The 20,432-nt window shown below is 42.0% G+C and overlaps 1 protein-coding gene across 4 annotated transcripts; it reads right to left on the reverse strand.

Moving 5' to 3' along the window:
- Positions 1-879: 879 nt before the first annotated feature.
- On the reverse strand, positions 880-19,689 carry LOC108618178 (uncharacterized). 4 transcript variants are annotated; one of them, XM_089475260.1, is made up of 4 exons: positions 19,455-19,689; positions 9,783-10,480; positions 2,998-3,418; positions 880-2,355 (listed from the first exon to the last, which is right to left on the reverse strand). In XM_089475260.1, exons 3-4 carry the CDS (start codon positions 3,388-3,390, stop codon positions 880-882), a joined length of 1,869 nt encoding a protein of 622 aa, XP_089331386.1. In that variant the 5' UTR covers positions 3,391-3,418; positions 9,783-10,480; positions 19,455-19,689. The 4 variants fall into 4 exon arrangements, with proteins under 4 accessions (XP_089331386.1, XP_089331384.1, XP_089331385.1 ...); XM_089475258.1 differs by lacking the exon at positions 19,455-19,689 and adding an exon at positions 12,992-13,285; XM_089475259.1 differs by lacking the exon at positions 19,455-19,689 and adding an exon at positions 10,770-10,946.
- Positions 19,690-20,432: the final 743 nt, after the last annotated feature.

Raw genomic sequence — 20,432 nt, forward strand, 5'->3', positions numbered from 1 at the left:
TAAATAGTTGTACAATAATAATGATAATGATAGTAATGATAATGACAATTATTATAAGGATAAACTGTATATTAGTTGGTAATTTTGGCTGTTAACATAGAAATGGCAAATGAATTAGAGACAAATCGGGGCGAGGGACGACCTAAACTAGACAAATTAAGAACAAGTATCTAGACTAGCTAATAGCTCTCACGCGGGCGGCGACTGTTGCTGCTTTTTCTGCTGTTGCTGCTGTTGCTGGTGTTGCTGTTGTTGTTTTTGCTGTTGCGCCAGTTGCAGCAGCAACGCTGAGGCAGCTGCTGGCGGCAGCACTGCAATGTGACGTTTGATCCGCTTCGCTGGCGGCTGCGACGACGACGACGACGACGACGGCTGGGGCAGCGGCAGCGGCAGCGGCGACGATGCAGGCGACACGCCGCCTACAATGCCGACGTCCTTGACCAAGGCATCCTGTGAGTCATACTCCTCCTCCACATCGTGCAGCGTTAGGTCTGTAATGTTGACCCTCTCCTGCTGCAATTCCACACGCAATTCCACCACATCATTATCATCATCATCATCATCATCGTCCACTTCCTCCTCATCTTCAATGTCCACAATGGAGATGACGTCGCTGCCGTTGCTGTGACTGCATCTGCTTCTGCTGCGATTGTTGAGTGTTGCGGCCACATCAGCCGATTCATCATCCAGATCGCTGTGCATCAGCCCAATGTCATGCGAATCGTCACCATCATCCGCAGCAGCGGCAGCAGCGGCGGCAGCGGCAGCGGCATTGCCAACATCATTATTGTCGTCGTCGTCGTCGTCGCCACCATCATCATCATCATCATCATCATCATCATCATCATCATCACTGCCGCCGCCGCCGTCCGCTTCGGACTAGCTGCTGCTCGACTGCGTTTGCAGCCCACTCGCTGCGGCAGCGCTGCCCGCGGCGACACCGGCCCCAATCACACCGTTGCCCGGAAAGTGGCACAGGCACGCCGGATTCGGATAGTGGCCGGTCTGCGAGTCCAGTTTCTTGGTCAGCGTCTGCCAGTACTCGATCTGTGCATTCAGCAGCTCAATCTTGCGCTTGCGCTCCTCCACCGCCAGCGACATCATGTACTCGTTGTGCTGGCCGCGCGAGCTGCTGCTGCTGCTGTTGTTCAGGCTGTTGTTCAGGTTGTTGTTCAGGTTGTTGTTGTTGCTGCTGCCGATGCTGTTGTTGTTGTTGTGATTGTGACTGTTGCCGCTGCTGCCGACACTGGTGTTCAGGTTGTTGTTGTTGTTGTTGCTGCTGCTGTTGCCGCTGTTCGCGGCAGCACAATTGATCGCATTGATGCTGGTCACGCCCAGTCCATTGTAGCCATTGAAGCTGCCAGCGGCAACGCTCAGGCCGCTGCCCGGCTGCTGCGCATGCACCTTGTCCCTGCTGCCCTGATGGCCATTCAGCAGCAGCTGAACACCGCCGGCAACATTGCTGCTGCCGTTGCTGCCGCCAACAACACCCACAGAGGCTGCCGCAGCAGCAGCGGCCGCCGCGGCGGCGGCAGCAGCAACTGTTGTTGCCTCCGACCCACCGCGCACCACATTGCTCGCCGTATGACCGCGGGCCAGGCGCGGCAGCTGCAACGTTTGTGTTGTGTGACGCGTGCTGCTGCCGCTGCCGCCGCCGCTGCCGACGCCGCTGGTGCTAGCATTGATGGCGGCCTGCAGTGAATGCGCCGGCGGATGCTGTACGGCGGACAGGCCGAGGCCGTTCAGCAGCAAATGCTGTTGAATCTGTTCCGCTGTCAATTCCAAGCCATTGCTGCTGTTATTGTTGTTGTTGTTGCTTGTGCTATCATTGTTGTTGTTGTTGCAGCTAATGCTGTTGTTGTTGTTGTTGTTGTTACTGCTGCTGTTGCTGTTGCTGGAGCCATTCTGCAGCGCCTTGCTGATGCTAGCAAAGGCGCCCACACGTATATTGCCCACCGCGGAGAGCGTGATTTCCGCCTTGGGCAGGCCGGGCGACATATAGCTGCCGGTGGATGAGACGGAGGTCTTCGTGGAGCACACAGGTGAGCTGGACGCGCGCGGCAATGGATCGCTGCTGTTGTTGTTGTTGTTGTTATTGTTGTTGCTGCTGCTGCCATTGGCCAGGTGATTGCCATTGATGCGGGGAAAGCAGCCCTGATTTAGCTGACGCAGATCCGCGGCGAACAGCTCGTCGTCGTCCTCCTCGAGACACACCTCCGGCACCTTGGTGCTGGGGCAATCATCATCGTCATCATCATCCATGCAGTCCATTCCATTCTCGGTCTGTTCATTGTCGCTAAGTCTCTCCGATTTGATCAGAATGACATCCGTATCCATGCCCTCATACATGGGCATCTATTGGCGGAAGGGAATAAGAAAATGACAAAATTAAAGTGTTGGAAAACGCATGCATAACTGTAACTTATTATTATTATGCATACATAACTGTAACTTATTATCAGATAAGGGAAACCGAAATTCGAATTCGATATTTGCTGATGCAATCGATGATAACTGTCTGTCAGTGTTGGGTAACGAAATTGAATTAATAAATTCTTTCCCAATTTTTCGCTAAATCAAAAATCACGATAAGTAAAAAAATTCTATTCCCATGAAAAAATTTGTTCTCGATAATTATCGATAATTTCAATTTCTGCGTAAATTGAAAAAAAAAATCAGATCCCTTTGCCATTCCGAATTATCAGCGTTTGACTATATCTCTAAATTATTAATTAAAAGCAGCCAAGCTGAGTTTTGAGTTTTTAAACAACTTCAGTTTTTTCAGTGTTGGAAAACGCAAATACGCTTCATCTATTCTAGTGCACTAAACGTTGTTAAGTAGCCAAAACTGAAGCCAGTAAATTAAGTTTTAACTTAATAGTGTTGGTAAACGGTGTTGGAAAATGCAAAAATAGGCGTTTGGCATCTGAATCTAGTTAAGCACTAAACGTGGCTTAGTAGTCACCCTACCCTATTATATATGTATATAGTATATACCTTAGAATCCTCATAGTCATCGGTTAAGTGACGGCCATTTCCGGCCGTTTGGCTGCCAGCGCCGTCCGTCTGCTCGGATATATATTGGGCGACCGAGTCCTGCTGGGAGAGCGTGTTGAGCAGATCCATGAACGAGCGATTGCCCTTGTCCTCGCCGCACAGATCCTTCTTGAGCAGCAGCTTCATGTTCTTGTAGAGCTGTCGCAGCTGCTTGGCGCTGCGCTGATGATAGACCTTCGAGTTGAACTCCTTGGCTATCTGCAGCCAGACCTCGTCCTTCTTCCGGTTGGACTCGGCGTCAGTGCGTTTATTCTCAATAACATCCTTGTACTGGGCCGCATAGCCTAGCACCATGTTACGCTCCCGCTGCGTATACCGGGGAGTCTTTTCCATTTTCAACCGTTTGCTAGACGTCTTGAAGCTGAGAGCGAAAGTGGAAAAAATTGAATTAGGAATGAATTAAGGAATAGTTTAAAATCAATAATACATATATCTAATGGACATTCCGAAGGGAGGCTCAGTTGAAAAATTAAGAAAAAACTTGGACAAGTAGAAAGACAGAGTAATATTGAGAGATAAAGTAGATCATTATAGAGACATAGAGAGAGAAAGGAGAAAAGAGCTAAAGAGAGGGAGAGGGGGAGAGGAAGTGTGGAGAACTTATTAAAGAGTACATAACAGCAAACAAAGAAAGGAGTAGAGTGACAGACACTCGATCACATTAGAGATCCTCTCTTTAGAGTTCCTCATATGCAGATATATGTATTTACCACTCTGTCCCAAAATGATCTCTCTAAGGTTCAACTAGTTAAGCTCATTATCTGAGCTAAAAATTCAATAAAGCTTAGTTAATTTATGAGATATATTTTCCTAATATCCGAACTAAGACACTTCCTCACACTAGACCTGGGTCTTCTATCCGTCCTAGGAGCAGCTCTGCGCGTCACGCAACCCAATCAATTCACCTAACTATTAGATGCGCCATTCTTTAATTGATAAACGAAAAGAAACATAAGGGGAAAAACAATTAAAGAGAAAGAGAGAGAGAGAGCAGAAAAAAAGTGAAAACTAAACGCTTAACTCTTTTGCACACATCCAACTCTGAGCATATGTACAATACGATTATTGATAACACGATATGATATATGTATATACATATACATATGTATGTATGAATGTATGTAGGCACACATATGGCCTGGCCCAGACTGCGTGTGTGTGTGAGCGTGTGTGATAAGCTGGCGACGCAGCTAACGACTAGGCCAGGCAGCTAGAACCGAGCTACGTCTGTGATAAACCCCAACAATGCACCCCGTACAAGCCAAAAAAAAAAAAAAAAAAACCGTTTACTAAAAACTTCCACGAAATCCTCAGTGATTGTGGTTTCGTTTTCGTTCTTTAATGGTTTGTTTAGGGACTGAGTAAGTTGTTCCTATGATTGACTTTATTTCATTACGTTTCTATATTTCCCTTTTATTATTGATAAGCGCAGAAGCTTTTGTTTTTGTTTTTTCTTTTTTTATCGATTTGTAATGTTTTTATAAGTGCAGGGGTTAAAATTCACGAAGACTTCAAGCTCAACTTGAAAGCTTTAAGCTGCGCAAGCTGAGCTTTGAAAGCTTTGCTGTACGAATTACAATTGTATCTATAATATGTCTGTGTGCGTGTGTAAAGCAGAATGCAGGCCCAGACTAAAACAATAATGTAAGGCAACTTTATATCTAATCTCAAATTGGAGATTAGGGCGCCAACTCACACACATGCACATACATAATCATTGAGTATGAGATAGAGAGAGAGAAAGAGAGAGAGCGCATATTCAATATACTCACGTTTAAGGCCGCGCCAAAGCCGGCAAAAACACAGGCACACACACACACAGACACAGATACACCCACACACACAGTCAAAGAATGAACCGAGCGAGGAGTAGGCACAACGAGCACAACAGAACCGAAAAAAAAACGATTGGGTGGATTGGTTCAACTGGGATGGTTTCAATAATTCTGCTTTCTGCTTGTTTCTTTGGTATTTTTTGTTTTTTTTGGTTTGTTTTTGTTTTTGGGTGCAACAACGGGACGATGACGCTGACGGCGCGGCTACGACGACAACGACAACGCGACAACTTCGCGAGCAGCACCAACGAAGCACAAAGCTTGACTGAATTCGAGCAAATAATAGCTGGCGCTCAGAAGTACCGTTGGGCAACAACAACAACAACCAGCAGAAGAAGAAGAAGAACATCAAGCAACAGCAACAAGGGCGACGTCAACCGACGGGCAAACAAAAATAGGAATACCGCGCCAGGCCAAACGAGCAACAACAATTCAACAACTGCGTCGCAGCGCCCCCTGACGGCCCCGCATAAAACGTACATATGAAAATACACACACACACACACACACACACACACGTTCACACAGCTGCGGCTGAGGCTGAATGAGTCCGTCTGTTTGCCCTCGCAGCTTTGTATGTGTGTGTGTGTGTGTGTATGAGACGTAATTAAAGCTTGAAACCGAGTTTACAACAACAACCCCGCAGCGCCATCGACGACGACGGCGACGCGCGCATGAGTGAGTGGGAGAGCACACAACTGTAGGCTGTGTGTGAGTGAGAGAAATACAGCAGGAGAGAGATAGAAGAGAGAGCGCGGCGTAATATAACAGTTAAAGAGGCCGCGCTTGCCAGCGCACAGGAGACTCAAACTGAGACACTCAGGCACACACACACACACACAGACACAAACACATATAAACAGTTGCTGAGAGCGAGTCAAAGCCGCGTGTGGGGCAAACAATGAGCTCAGTTTATAAATAAATGCATGCACCCATACACACACACACACACACACACACACACACACACGCGTCTAGAACTGTAAGCGAGTGCAACTCCAACGTCAAGTTGGTGTTATGACATCCGCCCACACACGCGCCCCACGACTGAGCGAACGCCTAGAACAGTGGCGAAACGATTTTTTTTTTCTGTTTAAGCGCAGCAGCAACAAAGTAAGGGTTGACGGCGACTGCGACGCCGACAGCGAGCTCTGGCAGACCGAAGACCGAACGAAGCTCGAAACGAAGAGTGAAACTGAAGACTGACGTGGGTCGCTCTCGCTGCAGCAAAAAATAGCCCGAATAACAACAACAGAAGCGCGGATGTAAACAGAGATGAAGCAAATGGGCATGAACTAAAATACAAAATACCCTGCACTCATGATGTTTGAATGGATGTACATGCATACATACATATGATTGAATTATATATATATATACATAGTTAAATATTTGTATCATTTAGATAGAGCACAATCTATCCTATGCCACTCTAATACTATAATAGTATGGCCTGATTTACACATTTACTGCATATAGGGTATGCACCCATGCACATACATATAAACATATGTACGTAAGTATGTACATATGTATATGCTTATTTGCCACATATTTCATGAGAATAATTGCAGAGTACATGAGAGCCCAGACAAAAACGTAAGCCTTACTTAGCCCCTGATTATGGTAGTATATGGTCTGGCAGCTCAGCTATAGGATTTACATGAAAACTTTATGCTATCCAATCCTAACTTTAACAATAAGGGAAGCTTAGTTGATCTTGACTTAAGAGTTGATCTTGACTCTTAAGAGGAAAATTTTAGCTTTGATAGAGACGAAGGGAAGAAGAGCTTTCATAAACAATTCCAAGATCAAGTGATCCTTGACTATTGGAGCATAGAGAAGAAGTTTACGTATAGAGAGATATGTACATAAGGAATATGGATTATACTTAGTATATATAGAACAACATATCAAATGTTTACAAACTTTAGTACATACTTAGTTATGTTTGGAAAAAAGATCTTCAGTTTTGTTCATGTATATAGCATACATATTATATTATAGTATATACTATGCATAAGTATATATAGCATATAATATTATATATGTATGTAGAAATACCAGCTGTAAGACTACGTTATTCATAGAGTAACTCTCTGATAGGCATTTGTTTAGCTCACATTTGTGCAAGCCTCCGATCAGGTTGTGCTCAGCTGACATTTGAGCAATCCTCAGATCATATATACATATGTTTATAAAGACTTGAGTTTCAATTCCAGGCCTCAATTAGGTTTCATTACGTTAACAGGACATGGAAGCAACGCACTTTCTCCATGTCCAGCATTGAAAGCTTACGTAAAGCAGCTTAAATCATTGATATATTTATATTTTTTTTTTTTTTGAATGCCTACCCCTATCACGATGAAAGGAGAACTAATGAAAATTATCGTGAAATGTATTGAAGCGAGTGTGAGTGTGTATGTGTGTGTGCTCGCGTGCATTACAAAGCGTCAGCGTTGGTATGGCGACGATGTCGACTCAAGTCTTAAGATAAGATTAAAATGAAACCCAACTGAATCGCAGTCAATGATTCTATCTCTCTCCCTCTCTCTCTCTCCCTGTGTGTGTGTGTGTGTGTTGGTGCTCGTTATCTATGAAATCCATTGACAATGGGCCAGGCAATGGCTTTCTGCTGAGCAATGCAAACAGCAGCAAAAAAAAATAAAAAATTTCTTACTTCAAGCACTACACGATACTCAAGTCGACGTACTTATGTAAAAAGCTGCAAGCAGCGGCTCACAAAAGATACAAAATGCATCTCTGTGTGTGTGTGTGTGTGCATATCTATATATGTAAGTGTGCATATGGATATATAGACATATATAGAGTAAGCGCTGCTTCGCCTCGCTCGTACTAAAGGCACAAGTTTCAAAGCGACACCTGGCTGAATTTATCTTCACTTACGCACACACACACACATGCACACTTACACGCATACAGTTAATCATTGCTCTACAGCGAACCCCGCTTTCCCGCAACTCTCCCCACCGTCCATCCGTCCTCCCGCCCCCTCGGCACCCAAAACGCCACGACCCTCGCCCTACCCCCTTCACCAGCCCATTGAACGCCTCAACTGCACAACAGGTGGAATTATTTACTGATAAGCCGCTGATAAAAGCGAGCCCAAGTGCTGGGGCGGGTTTTGGGGCATATTATTATTATTATTATTATTTTTATTTTTTTTGTTGCTGCTGTTGCTGCTTTTACTGTTGCTCTGACTGTTGCCCAAACACTCGCTTGATTCTATTTGTAGAGCTCTGATATTGGTAATGGCCGCGTGATATCATATATGAGCACGATACTGTCTTTGACTGTATATAGATATATATATATATGTACATATATATGGACACTATATATATACTATATATTAAGACAGTAGCAATCTGTATAGCAATGCTTGTATGATATAGTATATATTCAACATATAAATATAATATAAAGAGATATAGATTGATATAGTGTGCATATATGGTATATTATATTTCATATATATACATCTAAATGATCTATATTATATCTATAACTTTTAACTAACCCAACATAATCTGGCTTAGTTATTATTCGGCCAACATTGCGTATACGCAATATTTTCAAACAAAAATGCTTTTTTTGGCTTTAAACCCCCCTCCCCCCACCTTCTAATCTAGGCGAGAACTGTTATGTACAATATACAGTTTCTTCTATTTCTAGTCTATATGCGTTTCGTGCTAGTCGTGTCACGACTCTAAAGCCCATCTCTAACCCCCCACATCTGCCCACTACAGACTATTCAGAATATTCATTTCATATTCTCGGCCTCTGGGTTGAGCAAGTTTTAAGTTCCAACCGTTTGTTGGCTCTTTGATAAGACTGGCCGAAACTAGCAACTGACAGGGCCTTGGTCACGAGTTTTGCTCCCCTATATACACATAGACCTGCCTGTGTGGGTGTGGGTGTGTGTGTGTGCGTGTGCCTACGTTGAGCTGCTCAAGTATCGAGCCAGCGAGCAGCGATAATAAAGACATTTTTAATGAGATATACGTAATATTGGCAACAAAATATTTCAACTGATCCAATCTTCTCTCTCTCTTTCTCGTTTATGAAACTCTGTCTCCTTTTCTCTACAACTTGCACTACTTGGGCTATTGTCGAGTACTCTATAGAACTTAAAAAAAAACTCTCTCTAAAAATTTTACACTCTATAACAGCTTCATACATGACTTAAGTAGCTCATAAAGCTGAGTTCAAAGAGTCCGCCGTTATCTAAAAAAAAAGTCCCCAAGGTAAAGCTTTGTTTACCGTAAGCTTACTTCTAGGTAAGCTAACAGCTCTACAAAGCTTGTAAGCTGCACGAGCTCTACAACAAATAGTCTACACTTGCTGTTATTAGGCTACAAAAAGGTCTCCAAGACAGGTCTCCATCCAAGTTAGCACTAAATATGCCAACTCTGACAGCTCTGCCTGGTTTTTGGGCTATATGAAGTCTACAAAATACTACAGAAACTCCATAAAAGAATTCCTAAAAAATTCGACACCAAACTCTACAAAATGTTTGAGCTCAACTGTTCAAAGTTTTCATAAAAAGTCTATAAAATAACTAGTAGAAACTATACCTAAAAGCTCCGTAAAATAGTCTACAAAAGATTATTCTAAAAAGTCTACAAAAAAGTCGAAAGAACCCTTAGAAAAACTACAACAACAATTACAAGAATCTCTACAAAGAAGTCTGCAAAAAGTCTTAAAGAAAGGACAAAAAAGTCTACAAAAATGCCTTAAAGTCTCTATACAAAAAAAAAAAAAAAAAATGTATAAGAAAATTGTCTACATTTCGTTTTAAGCTATAAAAAAATAAATAAAAGTAAAAACTATATAGGTATTTATAGTCTTATGCATTGAGCTACTCACCTGAATTTGTAGCCGGCTACAGTTTGAATAGTTGCACCACCAATGCAATGTTCCCTGCACGGTGGCTCTGTGGCAGCGGTTCGCTCCCGTTAGCTGTTGTTGTTGTTGTTGCGCGAAGAAGTAGCAGTTGCTTTTCAGGCAGTCAATTGACTAACGTTTCAATTACTGCCGCAACTATCTGTGATCGTTAACAATTTCGATGGCCAACACCATTGATGAGGCGAACGGCTGAGGGTGGTGCGATGCGGTGTGGGGCGTGGCACACAATTGGGCTGAGTCAGTGCTGATCAGTTTATTTTATTATTAATCTTTGCTCTTGTCTGGTTTTTGTTGTTATTTGTGTACGCTTGTTTGTGTTTTGTTTTTGTTTTGCTCTTCTTGGCGTCGATTGCGCTTCACACTGCGTATGCGTAATTTTTTTGTATTGGCCAAGCTACAGCTGCCAGCTCTCCTGCCTGTGTCTCTCCCTTATGGTATGCACGTCAATATATAGCTCGATCCGACTCTCTTGCTTTGTTAATGACACTCTCCCCTTCTCTCTCTCTCTCTCTCTCTCTATCTCTCTCGGTCTCTTTCTCTTGGTCTCTTTCTCTGCCTGTCTCGCGCTCTCCGTTGAAGACTTTGTTTTTGCGTCGTGCGCTTCTTTGTTGCTTTGATTACGTTTATAGTTGGCGGCAGTTGTTGTTTCAAACCTTGGACTAAAATTAAAAATACATAGAATCGAATTTGTTAGCATGAAATCACGTCCATACGTAAACATCACAGCAGATATACACACACACACACACACACACATAGATAGAGCGACGCTGGCGATGAAAAGATGAAAAATGAAAAGCGTGACGTCGCAACTTCTTGAATGCAAGACAAATTTCAACGCAATAAATATATTAAAAATTTTTTTAAATAAAATATATAAAAAAAAAATGTTTTTTTTTTTTTTAAATTAAAAAAAAAGTATATGAAATCTAAAATAGTTATATTCACAGTTAGAGTTTGGTAATATAAATCACTTCGCGTCGCGCCACACTCAAACGTGTCTCAAACCCCGCCAGCTTTGCTCTATTTTACTGCTTGCCAGTCTTGGAGATAATGTGACTGGGGCTTCGCCGCAGTGTTGAGCAGCAGCGCAGTGAGGTGACGCGACGCGGCAGCCAACTCATGCTTTGGCTGTTTGGCTGGAAACCCATAGGCGGCTAATATCTAATCTCTGTTAGCGGCAGCTTTATCTTATCGCCTTAAAGGTGAGCTTGCGGCTCCATGGTTACTGTCGCATTATAATATGGCGCGTAGTACTCCAACAGCAACAACAACAACAACAACAGCAGCAGCAGCAACAATACGCTGCAATTCAATTCGAAGCACCCCAAATACACACACACACACACACACACCAACGCACTGTGAGTCATATGAAAGGGGCGCAGGTGTTGAACCTGTTCATTTCACTTGAAATGAGCTCCACAAAAAGGGTTGCTTAAGCTCTGCTTGCCGCTCTCTCTCTCTAGCCCCCTCTCTCCCCCTTTCTCTCACTCTCTCTCTCTCTCTCTCTTCCCCTCTCTGAAGCTCAAGCCAAGCTTACGCAGAGCTTTCGCCTGGCAGGATATAGACAGAGCTTTAAGAATTGTTGCAAGTTATCTATTGCTGTTTATATCTCTTATATATATATAGATATTTTAGATATATAGATATAGATATTTCAGATATATATAGAGCTATTCCAAATATTTATATATATTTATATAGAGCTATGTATACAGCTATCAAACTGAAGCGTTCGCCGATTCATATTAAATTCTAGCAATTGCAACTTAACACAAACAATGCCTGACTATTAGATACCCTCACAAAGGGGTATGATGAGCTGCTCGAGTCATCAAGAGCTTTTAATGAGTCATTTGCCTCTTTGCCTCTCTCTTGCTCTGAAAGCTCTGTCAAGACTGCCTGACTGCCTGCAAATAAAGCTGAAGAAAATTTGAGTCCCGAAAAACATTTTTTTATAAACTGAATACAAGAAAGTAAGCTTTACATCGAAGTTCGAGCTCTAATCCAGGTGCTGTATGGATTATTTTATTATATTGATGAACTTTCAAAGAAAAGGCAAAGCTACTTTATAAAATGTCAAGTCAATGAAAAAGCTTCTTTATGAACTTTCAATAGATAGGAAAAGCTACTCTATGAACTTTCAAGGAAAAGGTATAGCTATTCTATGAGTAAAAAAATCTACTCAATGAACTTTTAAAAAATAAGAAAAGCAACTTAAATAACTTTAAGGGGGTAGAAAAAGTTATTTAATGAACTTTCAAGGCATAGGAAAAGCTACTCAATGGACTTTCAAATTGAAACGCATATAAAGCTTAATGGAAATGTTCAGATAATCGAAATACTATCGGCCCAAGTCTGAATAGCTGTGCTTCAAACTTCCAGTTACAATGTAAAATAAATCTAGGGATAAACAAAATATATTAGGAATGTAAAATTTCCAATAATGAAATGCCAAGCACTAATTTACATAAAGTCTTAAAAAATGCAGAAAAAATGTATGGACTAAAGTTTTTGGCATTTAGTATAAAGTCTGTAGACGCATTTCCCAAAATATTTAAGTTTTTTTCAAGACTCTACTAAAAATACTTTTGGGGCTCTGATTGAAAAAGCTAAAAAGAGACTTTCGAGAAATGATTTAGGATTTCGAATGACTATTTTATCGGACATGCGACTAGAAGCTATTGCCTGAACGTGCTGTTTGCAACTTGAAATTTGTGCAAAGCCATGAGGCATGGCATCTATTATGAGTATTATGAGATCATAGGATGTCCAGCTCTAGACTTCAGATCTCAGATATGGCAGATGTCAATGTGATGCTGACGACGATGTGAATGTGTTCTTTGCCCTGGCCGAGTGTTGGTTAAAAGAATGTTGTGAGTCTGCCAAGAGACATCGCAAGCCATTTAAGACCGCCGATCTCTCGCCAGACACGCCCACCCAGTGGCAGGCGGTCGGTCGGTCGGTCATACGCTTAGCTAGAAGTGAGCAAATTATATTGTAGTATATAGTATGCAGTGCAAGTGATTTTCAGCAGCAGCAACAAAAAGTCAAAGAACACACACACACACACACAGAGACACACAGACATGCACAGACATGCACACACGTACACACAAATACACGTAAAGCAGGAAAAGCGCAAAGCGCGAACGAAAGCGTTTTACCGTTTCTCTCCCTTGTTCTTATGCTGCCGCTCTCACTCTCCCACTCTCTCTCTCTCTCTCTCTCTCTCTCTCTCTCCCTCTCTGTCGCTCTGTCTTGCTCGCGCTTGGTGCGTTTTGTTTTTAAATTTGGATCCGTTTGTCGGGATTTCGGTTCTCGGCGCGATGAAATAGTCACAGTCGCAGTCCAATCGAATACTGAAAACTGAATTCAGGCAACCAACTCGAATTGGCCGCGGCCCGAGCGCCACGAGCGGCCGAGCAGCCATCGCAGCCTGTTGTGCTGGCGCTGTTGTGCGAGCTGAGCAACAGCAGCAGCCGGCAGCGCATGCTCTGCTCCACAGCGCCGGCTGTGGCTGTGACGGTGCCCCTGCCTGTGGCTGTGGCCGTGATTGCGGCTGCTTCACTTTGCCAGTTTGCAGCGCCCGCTTGCCCTGCCCCCTCCACGCACACTCCCTCTCTCACTCTCTTGCACACTCTCATGCATCGAAACAGATCCACCTTAAACCGCATCCCCAACCCATTCCCCTCAACCCAACCCATGGCCCTTGTTTTGGGTGCCCCCTCCGACCGGCTCGCCCCCTCGCCCATCGTCCGTCCGTTCTATTGGGGTCTTTAGCTGATCGTCCAACAAAAGCGCCGTGTGGGGTTGGCGATTTTCCAAATAAAAGTTCAAAGTGTGCGCGCGACTGTGTTTGTGTGTGTGTGTGTTTGTGTGTGTGTAGGTGTACATAAGTATAGCAGCGACAGCGAGAGACCGAGCGAGAGAGCGAGAGGGAGAGCAAAGAGAGAGAGCGCAGCTTCATGGCCTACGAGAAAAAAAAAATGTGAGTCGGAAAAACGTTTCGTATTTATGCACAATAGAAGGAAAAATTAACCTAAACATTTTGGCCAAGTTTCACATTGTGTGCACATTCCATTGCCATTACACAAAATTAACTGAAAATTTTCAGTCAAGCTGATCGGGAACAAAATCTATATTAACAAAATATATCCATACTATACACATAAGGCATTAGCTTTAACTGATCCCATTCGGATACATGTGTATATATATTGGGGGAAAATGGGAAAAAAATTTACAGATTGAAGATGCTCTCTTTGACATTGGTGTATTGGTAAGCATATGATTGACAGACTGACCTATTGATTGATAGACAGTTCTATAATTAACAATATGATTGACTGATGGACCGACTGACTGACCGGCTGAGTAAGCACATGCGCAGTGATTGACGAGCTGATTGACTGCCTGGTTGAGAGGCTGATTGATTGACGAGATAGACTAACATAGAGTGATGACTGCCTATCGCTGGATTGACAAAGTATACGATTGACTGATTGATTGATTATTTGATTGATAGACTGATTGACTGACTAGATAGACTGTCATAGACTGATGCCTGCCTACCGAAGGCTTGACAGAGTATACGATTGACTGATTGATTGACTGCCTGACGACAGATTGATTGACTATTTGACTGACTTAGATTGACTAGCTGACTGATTAGTTGGATGACTGCCTATTGAAGGATTGACAGAGTATGCGATTGATTGATTGATAGACTGCCTAATGAAAGATTGATGGAATTTTTGATTGAGAGACTGATTGACTGACCGACTGACTAGATAGATGTCATAGACTGATGAGTGCCTATCGAAGGATTGACAGAGTAAACGATTGATAGATTGATTGACTGTCCAACGATAGATTGATAGCCTTTTTGATTGAAAGACTGATTGATTGACTGACTGACAAGATAAACTGATATAGAGAGCTTTGTTGGATGACTGCCTATCGAAGGATTATACGATTAAGACTTACTGATCAGTATTACTTACTGATCGACTGAAAAATTTACTAAATTTTTGACAGATTGACTGAACGACTAATAGAATAATTGAGAGATTACCTGATTCAGTGGTTGACTAGCTGGCAATTAGTTTGACAACTGACATTCATTCATTGATTGAGTGAACTGAGTGACTTCTTAACTACCTGTCTTAGTGGAAGACTACGTTGGACAGAATTGACAAATAGGGCTGACTCCCTAACAAATTGACTAAGTTACATATCAGCTAACTATAGTTATTAGCTGACGAGCTTACGAGCTGGCTTACTGATTGATTAAATGGCAAATTATTGGGCTACAAGTCAACTGACTAGCTGATTGAATTACTGGTTGACAACAAGATCTTTATACCTGAAAGAAAAGAAGGGCTGACTCACTGATGAGGCTGAATAGCTAACTAATAGACATCAGACTGTCAGTGGATCATATGCATCGAGTACATCAAAAAGAGCTCTACAGTCATCCCAATTCTTAGCCTTGAATGGATCCCGAGAAGGTTGATGTCAACTAAACTGAAGTCTAAATAAACTGTTTGTAAATGATTCACGTAAGAAATCTGAAATTCTAATACATATCTACAGAATTAGGTCTTTATATGATATAATGAACTATGTGTTTGGCAAAATTTCCGATTCTTTCGTAGGAATAGCTTGGACAGTTTAGTTAAGGATCTATATGCTCTATACAGACAGGATTACAAATCAACCTAGACATCCATATATCATATATCAATGTATATATATTTTAGACTCTGCTTATATTCCGCTCTTGAAACTCTTCGATTGATCATTTAAGGATTCGCATGTGCAAAGCTATATTGATAAACATACATACATATATACATATATGTGCATATATATATGTACATACATATATCGAGAATCAATCTATAGTATATCTCGATCGGTGGTTCAACTTGTTTCACTTGCATCACTTAGAGCGTGCGCACACAACTGTACTTCATGCACGGTCCAACTTGGATACTCTCTGAATTATTTCGACTTTATAAATAGACACGGATGAGACAAGGCGGCGGCCAGACGTGAGACGCGCAGCAAGATGTGAGATGAGATCGGGGCCAAACGAGAAAGATCGCTTGATGTGTATTTGTACATATACATATATATATATATATATATAGTGAATATATATAGGTATGTGTGTTTTTCTATATATTTCGTTTATATATCTTTGTATTTACTTTATAGCTAGAGTTTAAGCTTTCCGCGCCCTTAAGCACACCGGCCGCAACATTTGGATGTTTTTCCGTTGTTGATTTTGTTTTTTAACAATTTTCCTGCTTTCATTTGCGTTTCACATTGTTATTGTTATTGTCTTTGTTGTTTGCTTATTTTTTTTCGGGGGGGAAACTCGAAACTAATGAAGACTCAGCCCCTGGACTTGGGGATGGCTTCACCCTGTCCGAAAAAAGAAAAACAAAAATTAAATAAAACAAAAAAAAAACACCAACAACAACAATCAAGATTCTAACCCCATGCGCCAAGTGGCAAGAGCGTCTGCACTTGAAGCGCACCTCATCCGGGGGGCGGGGCGGGCTCGTAGTAGGTATGTCTGTATATGTGCGTGTGTCTATGTATAGATAGAAGTATAGCTAGGTATGTGTATATGTATATGTATATATATCGGCTCGGTACGTTTGTGCTTTGCTTTTGCCTGGCTCTCGAGTTGGGAAAACAAGAAGAATTCATTGCGTTGGTTTTTCTTGGCACTCTTGGTTTTTCCTCGACTGCGCCGCGATTTGAGTTCAAATTTATTTTTGGCAGCAACTTGAGTTCTTTCTGGTTGTTGTTGTTGTTGTTGTTGTTGTTATTGCATTGCCTCACCTCGGCCTTAGGCAAGCGGGCAAACTGGGAGCTAACAACGGGCTACTGAGAACTGGGATCAGGCGCACGTCTGCCTAATCTGTGCGCCTGCGTATGTGTGTATATGTGCGTGTGTGTCTGTGTGTGTGTATTGGGTGCATGCGCCGTTTGATATCAGTTGCCCATCTTGCGTCTGTTTGTATAAACCATTTAAAGGTAATTGAACTTAGCTCCGTGCTATGCACCTAGGACAGCCATTAGAGCCGAGCCCAACAAGACAGACAGAGAGCGAGAGAGAGAGAGAGTGTGTGTATGTGTGTGTGTAATCTTACAATAAGAGTGTGTGTGTGCGAGAGCCAGCAAACGAATGCACTGAAATGAGCGCTATAAATATGGCCAAGCCAAAAATAAAGCAAGAAGAAGCTTTGACTACACGGCATGGGGCTGCCCATAAAATGAGATATAGGGCCAAGAGCGATAGATATATAGACAGAGGGGACCGAAACAACGAAACAGATAGAGAGAGGCAAAGGGAGAAGGAGACAGAGAGAGAGAGAGAGAGAGAGAGATACACAAATACAGATGATGTTGTATCATTTGGAAAATACACAAATTTCTGTTCTAAACTTAAAGATGACGAGCGTTTTAATAATAGCACCAAGCAGTTTGGTTGGATTAGACATAGCTTTAGTGTAAAATTTCATGTTGGACTCGTTATAAATAATATATATATGTGAAAAAAAACCAAAAGATGCGATTGGGAAATCTGTAGCGTAGCATCGATCGCAGAAGGAAAACAGTATTAAAGACATGCCTGAAGAATGTAAACACATATAGTTTGATCACGGATAGAGAGATTTATGCATGCTTAAATAGATTTCCTGAACTACAGTTCTATAATTCTTATAGTTCTATAATTCTATAATTCTTATAACTCCTTCCCTTTAAGTTTATAACTTGAATAGCTCCAAAAATAGCAGAAGCCTGAGTGCCAAATGAAACGAATATAGCTCTAATAGTTCCTGACTTACCAACTATCTATACATTTAATTTGAGCTCTATGGGTCTTCTAGTTCTCGAGATAAATGAGACGAACAGATAAAGAAACATTTCAGTTCAAAGAGACTTGAAAGATAAGCATGGCTATAAAAACTAACGCCAAAATATAATAATAATTAGCTATAAAATACCTATCTTAGGCATATTAAAAAAAAAAAATTAAAATAAAAAAATTAAAATTAAAAAAATTAAAATAAAAATAAATCAAAAAGCTAATATTTAAACCTAGTAATAAATTACATTACATTTTCTGATCATGTGAAATTCCAACCAACTGTTTGTAGCTTAAAGCACAGCATTAGGGGCAAAGCTTTTCGAAAGAAACACAACAAAAATGTGTACCCAGTAAACAATAAAAAAAATCTTTTTTTGAACTATTTAAGAAGTTTCATATTTCGACCTGAAAACGAAAAAAAAAAAAAAAGCAGCTGCGAGTCCAACTCAAAATTGTTCGACGATATTTTTAGGCCAAAGCGTCAGAAACATAAAAGTTTTCCTTTCAAATGTGAGCGCTGCATATTGGGCAAATGATCAAGACAAGGTGAGATGGAGGGGTGTAACGAGAATAGGGAGAGGGCGTAAGGGAGGGAGACAGGTCGAACAGAAGGAGTGCGAGTGAGTAAATATGATTGCAAAGGGGGGCGATCGCTGCTTGAATTGTGCCACGAAAGCCAAAGTTGAAATGATATAAAATTAGAATATAACAAGAAATATGCATACAAACATACACACACCCACAAACACGCACACACACACACACACACATGTGTGTAGTTATAATATGCATGTATTTATTATATAGACTAAGCCAGTGGCTTAGGACAGCATGTCACTAAAAAAAATAAAATAAAAATCGATAACAATTAATTTTCAACTGCAAGATGATTGCAGCCACGACAAAAGCGACAAACCGAAAACAAAATCAAAAACAACAACAACAATTATAATGGCGCGCTCGCAGGCAGCAAACGCAGCAACAGTGAAAAAAGAAAACACAACAGAAAGTAACGGCACTGCTGTTCGGCTCGGCGGCTGTAAGCACGAATCAAGCAAAGCCGAAGCCGAGGGCAGCGCAAGCTTTGGCCAAAGGACAAAGCTCGCAACGTAACTTTGCGTGAATGTATGGGTGCAAAGCAGCGCTGCCTCTATATGTGTGCATGTGTGTGTGTGTTTGAGTGTGGCCCAATGCTAAAGCGTGTGTTGATGTCATAACTAACGGCGAAAACGCGCACACAACGCAGCCAAGGATAATGCGCCACAACAACAACAACAACAGCAAGCCATAGCAAAGCCCACAAAAAAAAAAACCCATACAGCTGTGAGCCACCCATTTTGAAACACGTTTCAAGACGCTGTCAGGGGGGTTGAAAAGGCAGCAACAACAACAACCACACGAAGAAGATGAAGTAAAAGAAGCAGCAGAGCTAAGCAAGGAACAATAAGAACTGGGATTGCGGCTCAAGGGAAGCTGCGCACAAAACTGCGAGCCGGGAGCCGAGCTGTGGCCGCGTTTCGAAACGCTGCTGGGGTGGAAAATACACTCACACTCACTCACACACACACACACGTGCGCGCGGAAACAAACAGACAGACAGCACGGCGCGACAACACACACAGAAATATAAATATATGTATATATATGTATGTATGTATTAATATATGTATGTATGTATGTATGTATGATACAACTCCAATTGGATTTGGCAAAGTCTTGAGACTAGCATAACTCACGCTTAATGCAAGCAACACTCAATAGAATCAAAAACGGCATCAACAATTCCTTTGAGTGTGTGCGTGTGTGTTTGTGCATTTACAGCTGTCCATATTTTTTACACACACTCCAAGCATATTGCACAGATTTTGAGCTAGACTTTGTTTTTAACCTCACACGCACAATGCCAGCAGCAAACACGCGCAGCGCCGCGTTTTGTTTACACTCTGCAACAAAATACTAACACACACAATCAAACGAGCACACACAATCTTGTACTTCTCTTCTTTTTTCTTATTATTAACAAAAACAGGAACGTATGTCGTCACATGCTGCGCGCCGTTAGCCAAACAATTATACATATGTACATATGCGCAAAACAAAATAACCAAAAAAAAAAAAAAGTGAAATATATATGTATATATTTATTCGTACGTACGTGCGCACAAAGGGCGGCAAGCGCGCAGCAGAATGAAGCGAACGCGTTTAACTGTAGTCGGCAAATGACCAGAATTCTTGTTGCTGCGACGAGTCGCAGACGCCGCTGCTGCTGCTGCTGTTGTTGTTGCTGCTGCTGCCGCTGCTACTGTTGCTGCTGCTGTTGATTTCGTTTAGGCTTTGCATGGCTTGCACACGATTTCGATTCCTTGCTAGCCAAGCGCACCCATACATACACGTACAAGCACACTCACATACACACACACACACTCAAGAGTGGACACAGAAAAGTTTCTGTTATGATTTTGGCACGCTTAATGCATATAATACCACGACAGTTATTCTTTAAACCGACCGCGAACGTTACTTTTAATCGTTGCATCTCATTATCGATATCGATTACTTCCATTACGTTTGCATAGAGCTGCCACTGTGCTGGTAATTTGTGCGTCGCTTTTAATCACATTGAGCTCAGCTAACGGCTGCGCGACCCAACTGACCGTCATATGGAAAACAACTCTTCAATTATATTCTTGTAAAAATATTGTTTATTTTTAATA

The sequence above is a fragment of the Drosophila arizonae genome, chromosome X, assembly GCF_054131065.1.
Source record: "Drosophila arizonae isolate 15081-1271.41 chromosome X, UAZ_ARI_1.0, whole genome shotgun sequence".
NCBI classification, from domain to species: Eukaryota; Metazoa; Arthropoda; class Insecta; order Diptera; family Drosophilidae; genus Drosophila; species Drosophila arizonae.

Coding starts and splice junctions, on each gene's coding strand:
- LOC108618178 (XM_089475260.1), bottom strand. CDS start 3,390: ATGGAAAAGACTCCCCGGTATACGCAGCGGGAGCGTAACATGGTGCTA. Junction 2,356..2,997: donor ATGACTATGAGGATTCTAAG/GTATATACTATA, acceptor TTCCGCCAATAG/ATGCCCATGTATGAGGGCAT.